The sequence below is a fragment of the Oncorhynchus mykiss genome, chromosome 5, assembly GCF_057628025.1.
Source record: "Oncorhynchus mykiss isolate SJ-2025 chromosome 5, ASM5762802v1, whole genome shotgun sequence".
Taxonomy (NCBI): Eukaryota; Metazoa; Chordata; class Actinopteri; order Salmoniformes; family Salmonidae; genus Oncorhynchus; species Oncorhynchus mykiss.
The window spans coordinates 19,587,480-19,610,612 of record NC_143026.1 but is presented as its reverse complement, the minus strand read 5'-3'; the positions used below and the strand labels follow the sequence as shown (position 1 = coordinate 19,610,612).

General features: G+C 41.3%; 1 protein-coding gene across 50 annotated transcripts in view; it reads left to right on the top strand.

Moving 5' to 3' along the window:
• The window catches only part of LOC110523375 (formin-binding protein 1), a 126,294-nt gene that overhangs the window by 77,220 nt on the left and 25,941 nt on the right, over positions 1-23,133 (top strand). For all 50 annotated transcript variants that reach the window (XM_090234129.1, XM_090234117.1, XM_090234124.1 and 47 more), the window contains exons 7-8: positions 8,480-8,608; positions 22,391-22,537. In XM_090234129.1, the coding sequence (XP_090090255.1) occupies positions 8,480-8,608; positions 22,391-22,537 (276 nt within the window). The remainder of the gene's footprint in view (positions 1-8,479; positions 8,609-22,390; positions 22,538-23,133) is intronic.

Genomic DNA, 23,133 nt, shown 5'->3' with positions numbered 1-23,133 from the left:
CAATACTGAGCATTGTCCTTTATCTGGACTCTGTCCAATACTGAGCACTGTGCTATATCTGGACTCTGTCCAATACTGAGCACTGGCCTATATCTAGACTATGTCCAATACTGAGCACTGGCCTATATCTAGACTTTGTCCAATACTGAGCACTGTCCTATATCTAGACTCTGTCCAATACTGAGCACTGTCCTATATCTAGACTCTGTCCAATACTGAGCATTGTCCTATATCTGGACTCTGTCCAATACTGAGCATTGTCCTATATCTGGACTCTGTCCAATACTGAGCACTGTGCTATATCTAGACTCTGTCCAATACTGAGCATTGTCCTATATCTGGACTCTGTCCAATACTGAGCATTGTCCTATATCTGGACTCTTTCCAATACTGAGCACTGTGCTGTATCTGGACTCTGTACAATACTGATCATTGTCCTATATCTGGACTCTGTCCAATACTGAGTACTGTGCTATATCTAGATTCTGTCCAATACTGAGCACTGTGCTATATCTAGACTCTGTCCAATACTGAGCACTGTGCTATATCTAGACTCTGTCCAATACTGAGCACTGTGCTATATCTGGACTCTGTCCAATACTGAGCACTGTCCTATATCTGGACTCTGCCCAATACTGAGCACTGGCCTATATCCTATATCTGGACTCTGTCCAATACTGAGCACTGTGCTATATCTGGACTCTGTCCAATACTGAGCACTGTGCTATATCTGGACTCTGTCCAATACTGAGCACTGTCCTATATCTGGACTCTGTCCAATACTGAGCACTGGCCTATATCCTATATCTGGACTCTGTCCAATACTGAGTACTGTGCTATATCTGGACTCTGTCCAATACTGAGCACTGTGCTATATCTGGACTCTGTCCAATACTGAGCACTGTGCTATATCTGGACTCTGTCCAATACTGAGCACTGTGCTCTATCTGGACTCTGTCCAATACTGAGCACTGTGCTATATCTGGAATCTGTCCAATACTGAGCACTGTGCTATATCTGGACTCTGTCCAATACTGAGCACTGTGCTATATCTGGACTCTGTCCAATACTGAGAACTGTGCTATAACTGGACTCCGTCCAATACTGAGCACTGTGCTATATCTGGACTCCGTCCAATACTGAGCACTGGCCTATATCTGGACTCTGTCCAATACTGAGCACTGTGCTATATCTGGACTCTGTCCAATACTAAGCACTGTGCTATATCTGGACTCTGTCCAATACTGAGCACTGTCCTATATCTGGACTCTGTCCAATACTGAGCACGGGCCTATATCTAGATTCTGTCCAATACTGAGCACTGTGCTATATCTGGACTCTGTTCAATACTGAGCACTGGCCTATATCTAGATTCTGTCCAAAACTGAGCACTGTGCTATATCTGGACTCTGTCCAATACTGAGCACTGTGCTATATCTGGACTCTGTCCAATACTGAGCACTGTGCTATATCTGGACTCTGTCCAATACTGAGCACTGTGCTATATCTGGACTCTGTCCAATACTGAGCACTGTGCTATATCTGGACTCTGTCCAATACTGAGCACTGTGCTATATCTGGACTCTGTCCAATACTGAGCACTGTGCTATATCTGGACTCTGTCCAATACTGAGCACTGTGCTATATCTGGACTCTGTCCAATACTGAGCACTGTGCCATATCTGGACTCTGTCCAATACTGAGCACTGTGCTATATCTGGACTCCGTCCAATACTGAGCACTGTCCTATATCTGGACTCTGTCCAATACTGAGCACGGGCCTATATCTAGATTCTGTCCAATACTGAGCACTGTGCTATATCTGGACTCTGTTCAATACTGAGCACTGGCCTATATCTAGATTCTGTCCAATACTGAGCACTGTGCTATATCTAGATTCTGTCCAATACTGAGCTCTGGCCTATATCTGGACTCTTTCCAATACTGAGCACTGTGCTATATCTGGACTCTTTCCAATACTGAGCACTGTGCTGTATCTGGACTCTGTACAATACTGATCATTGTCCTATATCTGGACTCTGTCCAATACTGAGCACTGTGCTATATCTAGACTCTGTCCAATACTGAGCACTGTGCTATATCTAGACTCTGTCCAATACTGAGCACTGTGCTATATCTGGACTCTGTCCAATACTGAGCACTGTCCTATATCTGGACTCTGCCCAATACTGAGCACTGGCCTATATCCTATATCTGGACTCTGTCCAATACTGAGCACTGTGCTATATCTGGACTCTGTCCAATACTGAGCACTGTGCTATATCTGGACTCTGTCCAATACTGAGCACTGTCCTATATCTGGACTCTGTCCAATACTGAGCACTGGCCTATATCCTATATCTGGACTCTGTCCAATACTGAGTACTGTGCTATATCTGGACTCTGTCCAATACTGAGCACTGTGCTATATCTGGACTCTGTCCAATACTGAGCACTGTGCTATATCTGGACTCTGTCCAATACTGAGCACTGTGCTCTATCTGGACTCTGTCCAATACTGAGCACTGTGCTATATCTGGAATCTGTCCAATACTGAGCACTGTGCTATATCTGGACTCTGTCCAATACTGAGCACTGTGCTATATCTGGACTCTGTCCAATACTGAGAACTGTGCTATATCTGGACTCCGTCCAATACTGAGCACTGTGCTATATCTGGACTCCGTCCAATACTGAGCACTGGCCTATATCTGGACTCTGTCCAATACTGAGCACTGTGCTATATCTGGACTCTGTCCAATACTAAGCACTGTGCTATATCTGGACTCTGTCCAATACTGAGCACTGTCCTATATCTGGACTCTGTCCAATACTGAGCACGGGCCTATATCTAGATTCTGTCCAATACTGAGCACTGTGCTATATCTGGACTCTGTTCAATACTGAGCACTGGCCTATATCTAGATTCTGTCCAATACTGAGCACTGTGCTATATCTAGATTCTGTCCAATACTGAGCTCTGGCCTATATCTGGACTCTTTCCAATACTGAGCACTGTGCTATATCTGGACTCTTTCCAATACTGAGCACTGTGCTGTATCTGGACTCTGTACAATACTGATCATTGTCCTATATCTGGACTCTGTCCAATACTGAGCACTGTGCTATATCTAGACTCTGTCCAATACTGAGCACTGTGCTATATCTAGACTCTGTCCAATACTGAGCACTGTGCTATATCTGGACTCTGTCCAATACTGAGCACTGTCCTATATCTGGACTCTGCCCAATACTGAGCACTGGCCTATATCCTATATCTGGACTCTGTTTAATACTGAGCACTGTGCTATATCTGGACTCTGTCCAATACTGAGCACTGTGCTATATCTGGACTCTGTCCAATACTGAGCACTGTCCTATATCTGGACTCTGTCCAATACTGAGCACTGGCCTATATCCTATATCTGGACTCTGTCCAATACTGAGTACTGTGCTATATCTGGACTCCGTCCAATACTGAGCACTGGCCTATATCTGGACTCTGTCCAATACTGAGCACTGTGCTATATCTGGACTCTGTCCAATACTAAGCACTGTGCTATATCTGGACTCTGTCCAATACTGAGCACTGTCCTATATCTGGACCCTGTCCAATACTGAGCACTGGCCTATATCTAGATTCTGTCCAATACTGAGCACTGTGCTATATCTGGACTCTGTCCAATACTGAGCACTGGCCTATATCTGGACTACGTCCAATACTGAGCACTGTACTATATCTGGACTCTGTCCAATACTGAGCATTGTCCTATATCTGGACTCTGTCCAATACTGAGCACTGGCCTATATCTGGACTCTGTCCAATACTGAGCACTGTGCTATATCTAGACTCTGTCCAATACTGAGCACTGGCCTATATCCTATATCTGGACTCTGTCCAATACTGAGCACTGTGCTATATCTGGACTCCGTCCAATACTGAGCACTGTGCTATATCTGGACTCCGTCCAATACTCAGCACTGGCCTATATCTGGACTCTGTCCAATACTGAGCACTGTGCTATATCTGGACTCTGTCCAATACTGAGCACTGTGCTATATCTGGACTCCGTCCAATACTGAGCACTGTCCTATATCTGGACTCTGTCCAATACTGAGCACGGGCCTATATCTAGATTCTGTCCAATACTGAGCACTGTGCTATATCTGGACTCTGTTCAATACTGAGCACTGGCCTATATCTAGATTCTGTCCAATACTGAGCACTGTGCTATATCTAGATTCTGTCCAATACTGAGCTCTGGCCTATATCTGGACTCTTTCCAATACTGAGCACTGTGCTATATCTGGACTCCTTCCAATACTGAGCACTGTGCTGTATCTGGACTCTGTCCAATACTGATCATTGTCCTATATCTGGACTCTGTCCAATACTGAGCACTGTGCTATATCTGGACTCCGTCCAATACTGAGCACTGTGCTATATCTGGACTCCGTCCAATACTGAGCACTGGCCTATATCTAGATTCTGTCCAATACTGAGCACTGTGCAATATCTGGACTCTGTCCAATACTGAGCACTGTGCTATATCTGGACTCTGTCCAATACTGAGCACTGTCCTATATCTGGACTCTGTCCAATACTGAGCACTGGCCTATATCCTATATCTGGACTCTGTCCAATACTGAGCACTGTGCTATATCTGGACTCTGTCCAATACTGAGCACTGTGCTATATCTAGACTCTGTCCAATACTAAGCACTGTGCTATATCTGGACTCTGTCCAATACTGAGCACTGTCCTATATCTGGACTCTGTCCAATACTGAGCACTGGCCTATATCTAGACTCTGTCCAATACTGAGCACTGGCCTATATCCTATATCTGGACTCTGTCCAATACTGAGCACTGTGCTATATCTGGACTCCGTCCAATACTGAGCACTGTGCTATATCTGGACTCCGTCCAATACTGAGCACTGGCCTATATCTGGACTCTGTCCAATACTGAGCACTGTGCTATATCTGGACTCTGTCCAATACTGAGCACTGTGCTATATCTGGACTCCGTCCAATACTGAGCACTGTCCTATATCTGGACTCTGTCCAATACTGAGCACGGGCCTATATCTAGATTCTGTCCAATACTGAGCACTGTGCTATATCTGGACTCTGTTCAATACTGAGCACTGGCCTATATCTAGATTCTGTCCAATACTGAGCACTGTGCTATATCTAGATTCTGTCCAATACTGAGCTCTGGCCTATATCTGGACTCTTTCCAATACTGAGCACTGTGCTATATCTGGACTCCTTCCAATACTGAGCACTGTGCTGTATCTGGACTCTGTCCAATACTGATCATTGTCCTATATCTGGACTCTGTCCAATACTGAGCACTGTGCTATATCTGGACTCCGTCCAATACTGAGCACTGTGCTATATCTGGACTCCGTCCAATACTGAGCACTGGCCTATATCTAGATTCTGTCCAATACTGAGCACTGTGCAATATCTGGACTCTGTCCAATACTGAGCACTGTGCTATATCTGGACTCTGTCCAATACTGAGCACTGTCCTATATCTGGACTCTGTCCAATACTGAACACTGGCCTATATCCTATATCTGGACTCTGTCCAATACTGAGCACTGTGCTATATCTGGACTCTGTCCAATACTGAGCACTGTGCTATATCTAGACTCTGTCCAATACTAAGCACTGTGCTATATCTGGACTCTGTCCAATACTGAGCACTGTCCTATATCTGGACTCTGTCCAATACTGAGCACTGGCCTATATCTAGATTCTGTCCAATACTGAGCACTGTGCTATATCTGGACTCTGTCCAATACTGAGCACTGGCCTATATCTGGTCTACGTCCAATACTGAGCACTGTACTATATCTGGACTCTGTCCAATACTGAGCTCTGGCCTATATCTGGACTCTGTCCAATACTGAGCACTGGCCTATATCTGGACTCTGTCCAATACTGAGCACTGTGCTATATCTAGACTCTGTCCAATACTGAGCACTGGCCTATATCCTATATCTGGACTCTGTCCAATACTGAGCACTGTGCTATATCTGGACTCTGTCCAATACTGAGCACTGTGCTATATCTGGACTCTGTCCAATACTGAGCACTGTGCTATATCTGGAATCTGTCCAATACTGAGCACTGTGCTATATCTGGACTCTGTCCAATACTGAGCACTGTGCTATATCTGGACTCTGTCCAATACTGAGCACTGTGCTATATCTGGACTCCGTCCAATACTGAGCACTGTGCTATATCTAGACTCTGTCCAATACTGAGCACTGTGCTATATCTAGACTCTGTCCAATACTGAGCACTGTCCTATATCTAGACTCTGTCCAATACTGAGCACTGTTCTCTGTCCTATCACGTGTGTCTATATATCTCTGTTTGTAGAGTTGCTTTTTAGCATAATAAGTTGTCTTTGGTGGTCTGTTTGCTGTGTCTTCATACCTGTTGTTTTTTCTGTGAGTTTAGGCTTATATCGCTCAGTCTCTTCATGTGTGTATTTGTCAAAACCTTCTGCTTGCTTTATCCTTAGCACCGTTGACATTAATCATTGTACTGTTTGGCTAATGTGGCTATGCAAGCAAAAGCATCAGACATTTATTTCTGTCCCTTTTTTAAAATTCAAAACACTGACAAGATCACATGTATGTCGGTAAGGTGCATTTATTTATTTCTGGAAGGTCTCGGACACACCCACAGCTTTTGCTGGCCCAGAATATTTAGCACCTCTGAATGTAATTTGCAAACTGAGTGCACGGCTATTCTACCACACGATGAATGAGCGGCAGACGAACGCTAGATCCACATTCGGTGCAATATGTGCGTGCCTTAAGACATTTCAGTCTCAGTTTAGCTTTGTGGTTTTAGATTTGTTTCAGAGATTAAAGTGTCTCTGCAGAAGAGGTGTGTGTTTGGTGTGTGTATCATACTGAGCTAGGTTATCCACTGTTTACTGCCTAGTGCGTCAACAGGATGTGAGGCAGCTGAGGTTAGAGTCTGAGGTTTGTTGATCATTAGTGTTGCCAGGGTGTATCTATCCTTCCACACACCTGCCTCTCTTTTACACACATTCACCGCTCTGTTCACTCTGTATAGGTGTGGTAGTCAAGAAGTTGTGTCCCTCCTCCATTTGATTCTAATGCCAGCCCTGTGTGTGTGTCTGTTTCTGTGACTTGGTGGGGGGGGGGGGGGGGGGGGGGGGGGTTATGGTATGGGCAGGCATAAGCTATGGACAACAAACACAATTGCATTTTATCAATGGCAATTTGAATGCACCAAAATGCGAGATCCTGAGGGCAATTGTGAGGTACAGTATCTGTGACCAACAGTTGTAAATCTTTATCCCAGTTATGTGAAATCCATAGGTTAGGGTCTAATTTCTTTCAATATGAACTGTAAATCAGTAAAATCAATGAAATTGTTGCATTCATATTTTTGTTCAGTTAAATTGAAGGCAGTCAATTCAAGTGATTTGAATGTAAAATTCTGAAATGTAAACACATTAAAAATAAATAGCTGGGAATTCAGTGTATTGAGAAGTCACTGAAAATAAATTATCTGTGTTTACTTCCTGAATTGACTGCCTTCAATTCGAATGGAACCTAACATTGATAGAAATATGGTATGGCTCAGGTCAGGCCAGGACAGGCCTGGTGTACTGTAGGGAGGAGACAGACAGGGTAAGACTTGGTGTACTGTAGGGAGGAGGCCCGACTGGGACAGGCCAGGTGTACTGTAGGGAGGAGAGGGACAGGCCTGGTGTGCTGTAGGGAGGAGAGGGACAGGCCAAGTGTACTGTAGGGAGGAGACAGACAGGGACAAGCCTGGTATATTGTAGGGAGAAGGTAGACAGGGACAGGCTTGGTGAACTGTAGGGAGGAGACAGGCGGGGACAGGTCTGGGGTACTGTAGGGAGAAGGTAGACAGGGACAGGCCTGGGGTACTGTAGGGAGAGGTAGACAGGGACAGGCCTGGTGTACTGTAGGGAAGAGACAGACAGGGACAGGTCTGGTGTACTGTAGGGAGGAGACAGGCAGGGACAGGTCTGGTGTACTGTAGGGAGGAGACAGACAGGGACATGCTTGGTGTACTGTAGGCAGGAGAGGGACAGGCCTGGTTTACCGTTGGAAGGAACTTACTTTGGGCAGCCATGACCTGCACTATGGTGAGGACTGTCTGAGGATCACATGACATAGAACTCTGTAGTCTGTGGTGAATTCCATTCCTCTCATTCAAGGGTTATGTTGGGTATTTATGGCTCTTTTAGGTTATTTCCTGTTTGTGTGTGTATCACTCAACATACACTGTGTGTTGCTAATGGCTCCTGCTACTGCTGCTCCCTCAACAGACCTGCATCTGGGATAGTGTGTGTGTGAGTGCGTGCGTGTATGCGTGCACAGATGTGTGAGTCATGAAGGCACCAAGTTCATTAAGTGTGTATGTGTGATGTGTGTTTGTTTCTCCTCAGGCGCGGCAGCAGGCTCAGATGAGACACCAGATTGCAGCAGACAGTAAGACTGAATACTCCAACTACCTGACCAAGTTCAACCAGGAGCAGAATGAACATTACTACACACTCATCCCCAATATATTCCAGGTAATACTACACCCTCATCCCCAATATATTATATTCAATACTACACTCTCATCCCCAATATAATATATTTATACTAAACACTACTCCCCAATATATTCCGGGTTTTACCACACATTACTACACACTAATCCCCAATATATTCCAGATATTACAATACATTACCATACATTACTCATCCCCAATATATTACAGGTACTACACACTAATCACCAATATATTCCAGTTAATACTACACACTCATCCCCAATACATTCCAGATAATACTACACATTACTACACACTCATTCCCAATAATTTCCAGATAATACTACACCCCCTTCCCCAATATATTCCAGATAATACTACACCCTCATCCCCAATATATTCCATGCAATACTACACCCTCATCCCCAATATATTCCAGGTAATACTACACACTCATCCCTAATGTATTCCAGATAATACTACACCCTCATCCCCAATATATTCCAGATAATACTACACCCCCTTCCCCAATATATTCCAGATAATACTACACCCTCATCCCCAATATATTCCATGCAATACTACACCCTCATCCCCAATATATTCCAGGTAATACTACACACTCATCCCCAATACATTTCAGTTAATACTACACACTAATCCCCAATATATTCCTGGTATTACTACATATTACTACACCCTCATCCCCAATATATTCCAGGCAATACTACACCCTCATCCCTAATGTATTCCAGATAATACTACACCCTCATCCCCAATATATTCCAGGTAATACTACACCCCAATCCCCAATATATTACGGGTAATACTACACATTACTACACCCTCATCCCCAATATATTCCAGGCAATACTACACCCTCATCCCCAATATATTCCAGGTAATACTACAACCCCATCCCCAATATATTCCAGATAATACTACACCCTCATCCCCAATATATTCCATGCAATACTACACCCTCATCCCCAATATATTCCAGGTAATACTACACACTCATCCCCAATACATTTCAGTTAATACTACACACTAATCCCCAATATATTCCTGGTATTACTACATATTACTACACCCTCATCCCCAATATATTCCAGGCAATACTACACCCTCATCCCTAATGTATTCCAGATAATACTACACCCTCATCCCCAATATATTCCAGGTAATACTACACCCCAATCCCAAATATATTACGGGTAATACTACACATTACTACACCCTCATCCCCAATATATTCCAGGCAATACTACACCCTCATCCCCAATATATTCCAGGTAATACTACAACCCCATCCCCAATATATTCCAGGTGTTACCACACATTACTTCACCCTCATCTCCAATATATTCCAGGCAATACTACACCCTCATCCCCAATATATTCCAGGTAATACTACACCCCCATCCCCAATATATTCCAGGTGTTACTACACATTACTACACCCTCATCCCCAATATATTCCAGGCAATATTACATCCTCATCCCTAATATATTCCAGGTAATACTACACCCTCTTCCTCAATATATTATATTTAATTCTACACACTCATCCCCAATATGTTCCAGTTAATACTACACCCACATCCCCAATATATTACGGGTAATACTACACCCTCATCCCCAATATATTCCAGGTACACATTACTACACCCTCATCCCCAATATATTCAAGATAATACTACACCCTCATCCCCAATATATTCCAGGCAATACTACACCCTCATCCCCAATATATTCCAGGCAATATTACATCCTCATCCCTAATATATTCCAGGTAATACTACACCCTCTTCCTCAATATATTATATTTAATTCTACACACTCATCCCCAATATGTTCCAGTTAATACTACACCCACATCCCCAATATATTACGGGTAATACTACACCCTCATCCCCAATATATTCCAGGTACACATTACTACACCCTCATCCCCAATATATTCAAGATAATACTACACCCTCATCCCCAATATATTCCAGGTAATACTACACATTACTACACACTCATCCCCAATATATTACAGGTAATTCTACACACTAATCCCCAATACATTTCAGTTAATACTACACACTCATCCCCAATATATTCCAGGTAATACTACACATTACTACACCCTCATCCCAAATATATTACAGATAATAAAACACCCTCATCCCCAATATATTCCAGGTAATACTACACCCCCATCCCCAATATATTACGGGTAATACTACACTCTCATCCCCAATATATTCGAGGTAATACTACACATCCATCCCCAATACTTTTCAGTTAATATTACACACTCATCCCAATATATTCCAGGTAATACTACACATTACTACACCCTCATCCCCAATATATTTCAGTTAATACTACACCCCAATCCCAATATATTGCAGTTAATACTACACACTCATCCCCAATATTTTCCAGATAATAATACACCCTCATCCCAATATATTATATTTAATAATACACCCTCATCCCCAATATATTCCAGATAATACTACACCCTCATCCCCAATATATTCCAGGTAATACTACACATTACTACACACTCATCCCCAATATATTACAGGTAATTCTACACACTAATCCCCAATATATTCCAGTTAATACTACACACTCATCCCCAATATAGTCCAGATAATACTACACCCTCATCCCCAATGTATTCCAGATAATACTACACCCTCATCCCCAATATATTCCAGGTAATACTACACCCCCTTCCCCAATGTATTCCAGATAATACTACACCCTCATCCCCAATATATTCCAGGCAATACTACACCCTCATCCCCAATATATTCCAGGTAATACTACACACTCATCCCCAGTACATTTCAGTTAATACTACACACTCATCCCCAATATATTCCAGGTAATACTAAACATTACTACTCCCTCATCCTCAATATATTCCAGATAATACTACGCCCTCATCCCTAATATATTACAGGTGAAACTACACACTAATCCCCAATATATTCCAGGTATTACTACATATTATTACACCCTCATCCCCAATATATTCCAGGCAATACTACACCCTCATCCCTAATGTATTCCAGATAATACTACACCCTCATCCCCAATCTATTCCAGGTAATACTAAACCCCAATCCCAAATATATTACGGGTAATACTGCACTCTCGTCCCCAATATATTACAGGTAATACTACACATTCATCCCCAATATATTCCAGGTAATACTACACACTCCTCCCCAATACATTTCAGTTAATACTAGACACTCATCCCAAATATATTCCAGGTAATACTGCATATTACTACACCCTCATCCCCAATATATTCCAGGCAATATTACACCCTCATCCCCAATATATTCCAGGTAATACTACACCCCCATCCCCAATATATTACGGGTAATACTACACTCTCATCCCCAATACATTTCAGTTAATACTACACACTCATCCCCAATATATTCCACGTAATACTAAACATTACTACGCCCTCATCCTCAATATATTGATATATTCCTTGTAATACTACACATTACTACACCCTCATCCCCAATATATTCCAGTTAATACTACACCCCATCCCAATATATTGCAGTTAATACTACACCCTCATCACCAATATTTTCCAGATAATACTACACCCTCATCCCAATATATTATATTTAATAATACACCCTCATCCCCAATATATTCCAGATAATACTACACCCTCATCCCCAATATATTCCAGGTAATACTACACATTACTGCACACTCATCCCCAATATATTCCAGATAATACTACACCCTCATCCCCAATGTATTCCAGATAATACTACACCCTCATCCCCAATATATTCCAGGTAATACTACACCCCCTTCCCCAATATATTCCAGATAATACTACACACTCATTCCCAATATATTCCAGGCAATACTACACCCTCATCCCCAATATATTCCAGGTAATACTACACACTCATCCCCAATATATTATATTTAATTCTACACACTCATCCCCAATATATTATATTTATACTAAACACTACTCCCCAATATATTCAGAGTTTTACCACACATTACTAGACACTAATCCCCAATATGTTCCAGGTATTACAATACATTACTATATATTACTCATCCCCAATATATTACAGGTAATACTACACACTAATCCCCAATATATTCTGGTTAATACTACACCCTCATCCCCAATGTATTCCAGATAATACTACACCCTCATCCCCAATATATTCCAAATAATACTACACCCTCATCCCCAATGTATTCCAGATAATACTACACCCCCATCCCCAATATATTCCAGGTGTTACTACACATTACTACACCCTCATCCCCAATGCATTCCAGATAATACTACACCCTCATCCCCAATATATTCCAGACAATATTACACCCTCATCCCCAATATATTCCAGGTAATACTACACCCTCATCCTCAATATATTCTATTTTATTCTACACACTCATCCCCAATATGTTCCAGTTAATACTACACCCACATCCCCATAATATTCCAGGCAATACTACACCATCATCCCCAACATTTTCCAGGTAATACTACACACTCCTCCCGAATACATTTCAGTTAATACTACACACTCATCCCCAATATATTCCAGGTAATACTACACATTACTACACTCTCATCCCCAATAGATTCCAGATAATACTACACCCTCATCCCCAAAATATTACAGGTAATACTACACACTGATCCCCAATATATTCCAGGTATTACTACATATTACTACACCCTCATCCCCAACATATTCCAAATAATACTACACCCTCATCCCCAATATATTCCAGGTAATACTACACCCCAATCCCCAATATATTACGGGTAATACTACACTCTCATCCCCAATACATTTCAGTTAATACTACACACTCATCCCCAATATATTCCAGGTAATACTAAACATTGCTATGCCCTCATCCTCAATATATTCCAGATAATACTACACCCTCATCCCCAATATATTCCAGGCAATACTACACCCTCATCCCTAATGTATTCCAGATAATACTACACCCTCATCCCCAATATATTCCAGGTGTTACTACACATTACCACACCCTCATCCCCAATATATTCCAGGCAATATTACACCCTCATCCCCAATATATTCCAGGTAATACTACACCCTCATCCTCTATATATTCTATTTAATTCTACACACTCATCCCCAATATGTTGCAGTTAATACTACACCCACATCCCCAATATATTATGGGTAATACTACACCCTCATCCCCAATATTTTACAGCTAATACTACACACTTATCCCCAATATATTCCAGGTACACATTACTACACCCTCATCCCCAATATATTCAAGATAGTACTACACCCTCATCCCCAATATATTCCAGGCAATACTACACCTTCATTCCCAATATTTTCCAGGTAATATTACACACCCCAATACATTTCAGTTAATACTATACACACATCCCCAATATATTCCAGGTAATACTACACATTCATCCCCAATATATTCCAGGTGTTACTACACATTACTACACCCTCATCCCCAATATATTCCAGGCAATACTACACCCTCATCCCCAATATATTCCAGGTAATACTACACCCCCATCCCCAATATATTCCAGGTGTTACTACACATTACTACACCCTCATCCCCAATGTATTCCAGTTAATACTACACCCCCATCCTCAATATATTATATTTAATTATACACACTCATCCCCAATATGTTCCAGTTAATACTACACCCACATCCCCATATATTACGGGTAATACTACACCCTCATCCCCAATATTTTACAGGTAATACTACACACTCATCCCCAATATATTCCAGGTACACATTAATACACCCTCATCCCCAATATATTCAAGATAATACTACACCCTCATCCCCAATATATTCCAGGCAATACTACACCCTCATCCCCAATATTTTCCAGGTAATACTACACATTACTACACCCTCATCCCCAATAGATTCCAGATAATACTACGCCCTCATCCCCAATATATTACAGGTAATATTGCACACTGATCCCCAATATATTCCAGGTAATACTACACCCCCATCCCCATTATATTACGGGTAATACTACACTCTCATCCCCAATATATTACAGGTAATACTACACATTCATAACCAATATATTCCAGGTATTACTACACATTACTACACCCTCATCCCCAATAAATTCCAGGCAATACTACGCCCTCATTCCCAATATATTACAGGAAATACTACACACTAATCCCCAATATATTCCAGGTATTACTACATATTACTACACCCTCATCCCCAATATATTCCATTTAATACTACACCCTCATCCCTAATGTATTCCAGATAATACTACACACTCATCCCCAATATATTTCAGGTAATACTACACCCCAATCCCCAATATATTAAGGGTAATACTACACTCTCATCCCCAATATATTACAGGTAATACTACACATTCATCACTAATATATTCCAGGTATTACGACACATTACTACACCCTCATCCCCAATATATTCCATTTAATACTACATCCCTCATCCCTAATGTATTCCAGATATTACTACACCCTCATCCCAAATACATTACGGGTAATACTACACTCTCATCCCCAATATATTACAGGTAATACTACACATTCATCCCCAATATATTCCAGGCGTTACTACACATTACTACACCCTCATCCCCAATATATTCCAGGCAATACTACACGCTCATCCTCAATATATTTCAGGTAATAGTAAACCCCCATCCCCAATATATTCCAGGTGTTGCTACACATTACTACACCCTAATCCCCAATATATTCCATGCAATACTACACCCTCATCCCCAATATATTCCAGGTAATACTACACCCTCATCCCCAATATATTCCAGGTGTTACTACACATTACTACACCCTCATCCCTAATATATTCCAGGCAATACTACACCCTCATCCCCAATATATTCCAGGTAATACTACACCCCCATCCCCAATATATTCCAGGTGTTACTACACATTGCTACACCCTCATCCCCAATATATTCCAGGCAATATTACACCCTCATCCCCAATATATTCCAGGTAATACTACACCCTCATTCTCAATATATTCTATTTAATTCTACACCCTCATCCCCAATGTATTCCAGTTAATACTACACCCCCATCCTCAATATATTATATTTAATTATACACATTCATCCCCAATATGTTCCAGTTAATACTACACCCACATCCCCATATATTACGGGTAATACTACACCCTCATCCCCAATATTTTACAGGTAATACTACACACTCATCCCCAATATATTCCAGGTACACATTAATACACCCTCATCCCCAATATATTCAATATAATACTACACCCTCATCCCCAATATATTCCAGGCAATACTACACCCTCATCCCCAATATTTTCCAGGTAATACTACACATTACTACACCCTCATCCCCAATAGATTCCAGATAATACTACGCCCTCATCCCCAATATATTACAGGTAATGTTGCACACTGATCCCCAATATATTCCAGGTAATACTACACCCCCATCCCCATTATATTACGGGTAATACTACACTCTCATCCCCAATATATTACAGGTAATACTACACATTCATAACCAATATATTCCAGGTATTACTACACATTACTACACCCTCATCCCCAATAAATTCCAGGCAATACTACGCCCTCATTCCCAATATATTACAGGAAATACTACACACTAATCCCCAATATATTCCAGGTATTACTACATATTACTACACCCTCATCCCCAATATATTCCATTTAATACTACACCCTCATCCCTAATGTATTCCAGATAATACTACACACTCATCCCCAATATATTTCAGGTAATACTACACCCCAATCCCCAATATATTAAGGGTAATACTACACTCTCATCCCCAATATATTACAGGTAATACTACACATTCATCACTAATATATTCCAGGTATTACGACACATTACTACACCCTCATCCCCAATATATTCCATTTAATACTACATCCCTCATCCCTAATGTATTCCAGATATTACTACACCCTCATCCCAAATATATTACGGGTAATACTACACTCTCATCCCCAATATATTACAGGTAATACTACACATTCATCCCCAATATATTCCAGGCGTTACTACACATTACTACACCCTCATCCCCAATATATTCCAGGCAATACTACACGCTCATCCTCAATATATTTCAGGTAATACTAAACCCCCATCCCCAATATATTCCAGGTGTTACTACACATTACTACACCCTAATCCCCAATATATTCCATGCAATACTACACCCTCATCCCCAATATATTCCAGGTAATACTACACCCTCATCCCCAATATATTCCAGGTGTTACTACACATTACTACACCCTCATCCCTAATATATTCCAGGCAATACTACACCCTCATCCCCAATATATTCCAGGTAATACTACACCCCCATCCCCAATATATTCCAGGTGTTACTACACATTGCTACACCCTCATCCCCAATATATTCCAGGCAATATTACACCCTCATCCCCAATATATTCCAGGTAATACTACACCCTCATTCTCAATATATTCTATTTAATTCTACACACTCATCCCCAATATGTTCCAGTTAATACTACACCCACATCCCCAATATATTATGGGTGATACTACACCATCATCCCCAATATTTTACAGGTAATACTACACACTCATCCCCAATATATTCCAGGTACACATTAATACACCCTCATCCCCAATATATTCAAGATAATACTACACCCTCATCCCCAATATATTCCAGGTAATACTACACCCCAATCCCCAATATATTACGGGTAATACTACACTCTCGTCCCCAATATATTACAGGTAATACTACACATTCATTACCAATATATTCCAGTTATTACTAAACATTGCCTAATCCTAATCCCCAATATATTCCAGTTAATACTACACTCATCCCCAATATATTCCAGATAATACTACACCCCCATCCCCAATATATTCCAGATAATACTACACACTCATCCCCAATATATTCCAGTTAATACTACACCCCCACTACCAATATATTCCAGGTAATACTACACATTTCTACACACTCATCCCCAATATATTCCAGATAATATTAAACCCCCATCCCCAACATATTCCAGATAATTCTACACCCTCATCCCCAATATATTCCAGATAATACTACGCCCTCATCACCAATATATTCCAGATAATGCTACGTCCTCATCCCCAGTATATTCCAGATAATATTATGCCGTCATCTCCAATATATTACGGGTAATACTACACTCTCATCCCCAATATATTACAGGTAATACTACACATTCATAACCAATATATTCCAGGTATTACTACACATTACTACACCCTCATCCCCAATAAATTCCAGGCAATACTACGCCCTCATTCCCAATATATTACAGGAAATACTACACACTAATCCCCAATATATTCCAGGTATTACTACATATTACTACACCCTCATCCCCAATATATTCCATTTAATACTACACCCTCATCCCTAATGTATTCCAGATAATACTACACACTCATCCCCAATATATTTCAGGTAATACTACACCCCAATCCCCAATATATTAAGGGTAATACTACACTCTCATCCCCAATATATTACAGGTAATACTACACATTCATCACTAATATATTCCAGGTATTACGACACATTACTACACCCTCATCCCCAATATATTCCATTTAATACTACATCCCTCATCCCTAATGTATTCCAGATATTACTACACCCTCATCCCAAATATATTACGGGTAATACTACACTCTCATCCCCAATATATTACAGGTAATACTACACATTCATCCCCAATATATTCCAGGCGTTACTACACATTACTACACCCTCATCCCCAATATATTCCAGGCAATACTACACGCTCATCCTCAATATATTTCAGGTAATACTAAACCCCCATCCCCAATATATTCCAGGTGTTACTACACATTACTACACCCTAATCCCCAATATATTCCATGCAATACTACACCCTCATCCCCAATATATTCCAGGTAATACTACACCCTCATCCCCAATATATTCCAGGTGTTACTACACATTACTACACCCTCATCCCTAATATATTCCAGGCAATACTACACCCTCATCCCCAATATATTCCAGGTAATACTACACCCCCATCCCCAATATATTCCAGGTGTTACTACACATTGCTACACCCTCATCCCCAATATAGTCCAGGCAATATTACACCCTCATCCCCAATATATTCCAGGTAATACTACACCCTCATTCTCAATATATTCTATTTAATTCTACACACTCATCCCCAATATGTTCCAGTTAATACTACACCCACATCCCCAATATATTATGGGTGATACTACACCATCATCCCCAATATTTTACAGGTAATACTACACACTCATCCCCAATATATTCCAGGTACACATTAATACACCCTCATCCCCAATATATTCAAGATAATACTACACCCTCATCCCCAATATATTCCAGGTAATACTACACCCCAATCCCCAATATATTACGGGTAATACTACACTCTCGTCCCCAATATATTACAGGTAATACTACACATTCATTACCAATATATTCCAGTTATTACTAAACATTGCCTAATCCTAATCCCCAATATATTCCAGTTAATACTACACTCATCCCCAATATATTCCAGATAATACTACACCCCCATCCCCAATATATTCCAGATAATACTACACACTCATCCCCAATATATTCCAGTTAATACTACACCCCCACTACCAATATATTCCAGGTAATACTACACATTTCTACACACTCATCCCCAATATATTCCAGATAATATTAAACCCCCATCCCCAACATATTCCAGATAATTCTACACCCTCATCCCCAATATATTCCAGATAATACTACGCCCTCATCACCAATATATTCCAGATAATGCTACGTCCTCATCCCCAGTATATTCCAGATAATATTATGCCGTCATCTCCAATATATTCCAGATAATACTACACCCTCATCACCAATATATTCCAGGTATTACTACACATTACTACACTCTCATCCCCAATATGTTCCAGTTAATACTACAAACTCTTCCCCAATATATCAAATCAAATCAAATGTATTTATATAGCCCTTCGTACATCAGCTGATATCTCAAAGTGCTGTACAGAAACCCCAAACAGCAACTAATGCAGGTGTTGAAGCACGTTGGCTAGGAAAAACTCCCTAGAAAGGCCAAAACCTAGGAAGAACCTAGAGAGGAACCAAGCTATGAGGGGTGGCCGGTCCTCTTCTGGCTGTGCCGGGTGGAGATTATAACAGAACATGGCCACGATGTTCAAATGTTCATAAATTACCAGCATGGTCAAATAATAGGTCTGGGACAGGTAGCACGTCCGATAAACAGGTCAGGATTCCACAGCCGCAGGCAGAACAGTTGAAACTGGAGCAGCAGCACGGCCAGGTGGACTGGGGACAGCAAGGAGTCATCATGCCAGGTAGTCCTGAGGCATGGTCCTAGGGCTCAGGTCCTACGAGAGAGAGAAAGAAAGAGAGAAAGAGAGAATTAGAGAGAGCATACTTAAATTCACACAGGACACCGGATAAGACAGGAGAAGTACTCCAGATATAACAAACTGACCCTAGCCCCCCGACAAATAAACTACTGCAGCATAAATACTGGAGGCTTAGACAGGAGGGATCAGGAGACACTGTGGCCCCATCCGATGATACCCCCAGACAGGGCCAAACAGGAAGGATATAACCCCACCCACTTTGCCAAAGCACAGCCCGCACACCACTAGAGGGATATCTTCAACCACCAACTTACCATCCTGAGACAAGGCCGAGTATAGCCCACAAAGATCTCCGCCACGGCACAACCCAAGGGGGGGCGCCAACCCAGACAGGAAGATCACAGCAGTGACTCAACCCACTCAAGTGACGCACCCCTCCTAGGGACAGCATGAAAGAGCACCAGTAAGCCAGTGACTCAGCCCCTGTAATAGGGTTAGAGACAGAGAATCCCAGTGAAAAGAGAGGAACCGGCCAGGCAGAGACAGCAAGGGTGGTTCGTTGCTCCAGAGCCTTTCCGTTCACCTTCACACTCCTGGGCCAGACTACACTCAATCATATGACCCACTGAAGAGATTAGTCTTCAGTAAAGACTTCCAGTTAATATTACACACTAATCCCCAGCATATTCCAGATAATACTACACACTAATCCCCAGTATATTCCAGATAATACTACACACTCATCCTAAATATATTCAATTTAATACTACACACTCATCCCCAATATATTCCAAATAATACTACACACTCATCCCCAATATATTCCAGATAATACTACACACTAATCCCCAGTATATTCCAGATAATACTACACACTCATACCCAATATATTCAATTTAATACTACACACTCATCCCTAATATATTCAATTTAATACTACACACTCATCCCCAATATATTCCAGATAATACTACACACTCATCCCCAATATATTCCATATAATACTACACACTAATCCCCAGTATATTCCAGATAATACTACACACTCATACCCAGTATATTCAATTTAATACTACACACTCACCCCTAATATATTCAATTTAATACTACACACTCATCCCCAATATATTCCAGATAATACTACACACTAATCCCCAGTATATTCCAGATAATACTACACACTCATCCTCAATATATTCAATTTAATACTACACACTCATCCCCAATATATTCCAGATAATACTACACACTAATCCCCAGTATATTCCAGATAATACTACACACTCACCCCCAATATATTCCAGATATTGCTACACACTAATCCCCAGTATATTCCAGATAATACTACTCACTCATCCCCAATATATTCCAGATAATACGACACACTAATCCCCAGTATATTCCAGATAATACTACACACTCATCCCCAACATATTCAATTTAATACTACACACTCATCCCCAATATATTCCAGATAATACTACACACTAATCCCCAGTATCTTCCAGATAATACTACACACTCATCCCCAATATATTCAATATAATACTACACACTCATCCCCAATATATTCCAGATAATACCACACACTCATCCCCAAAATATTCCAGGCAATACCACACATTACTACATCCTCATCCCCAACATATTCCAGATAACCTAAAGAAAATACACATTACTACAGACAGTAATGCCCTCATCTGTCTCAATGTCTTTTCATTTAATTGACAATTTTAAAATACATTACAACCCCAACTTATGGACACACTGCATTTGAAGATGACACTAACTAAAGTTAATAATAAAAAAAAAAGATTTTCATTTTGGTCCTCTTATTAACAATTAACAATTATGTAGATGAATAAAACAGAGGTTGATGATGATCATCGTAGAGTTCCTTCACAACAGACTGTGCCCACTCATGGTGAAGACTGGTGCATCTGCTGGCAACCCATTTGAGTTAGATGATAGTTTGATGATAGTGATGCCAGGTGATGACATGACGTTAACGCTGCCGACTCTGATGTTATCCCTGGCCTCTTTACAGCCGGTGATAGTAATGGAGTTGGCTTGCTGGCCAGTGGTGTCAGAGACAGTTTGAAAAGCAACCTCCGAACTATGGTATCTTTGAACCAATTATAGACGTCTTCATAGATTTACAGTACCTTACATACTTGGCAGCAGTATAGTGTGGTACGACCACAGAGCTACTGTCTTATAGTATGTAATAGGATGCTGGTGTTACAGCATTGTAATAAGGATCGTTGTGTGTTTGTGTGTATGTAGAAACTCCAGGAGATGGAGGAGAGGCGGATCGAGAGGGTGGGTGTGTCCATGAAGACATACGCAGAGGTGGACCGTGAGGTGCTGCCTATTGTGGGGAAATGTCTAGACGGAATGACCAAGGCTGCTGAGTCCATCGAGCCAAAGACTGTGAGTATGTATGCAAAAGATTGTGTGTACAGTCTTCTTCCAGGCTAGAACCATGTGGGTACTATGTGTTGTTGATGGTATTCCTCCCTCACCAGAGTCCAGGCTCTTGGCCTTACAAAATTCAGAGATACTGAGGTATTTGCCTCACCCATCCACCTCAAATGCTCATCTGTTAAGTCATAACAAGACCTGGGATTAAAACGGGTGAGAATGCTTTCTTTGGAGCCTTCTCATTCACTCAGCCGCCTGACTCAGCCAATCATCTCTGGGCTCATTTAAGCCCCATCCCTTGACACTCCCACAGTTAATGGTTTCAGAGAGAGAGCTGGGAAAACAGCAATGTAACAGGAGCAATAATGAGAGAATGAGTGCAGAGAAAGAGAGGCCTATGGGGAGAGAGAGAGAGAGAGAGAGAGAGAGAGAGAGAGAGAGAGAGAGAGAGAGGGAGAGAGAGAGAGAAGGGGAGAGAGATAGGTACAGACAAAGATCTCTCTGTACTTTTCTCCGTTCATCTTTCCCTCAATCCTGACTAGTCTCCCAGTCCCTGCCGCTGAAAGACATCCCCACAGCATGATGCTACTACCACCATGCTTCAC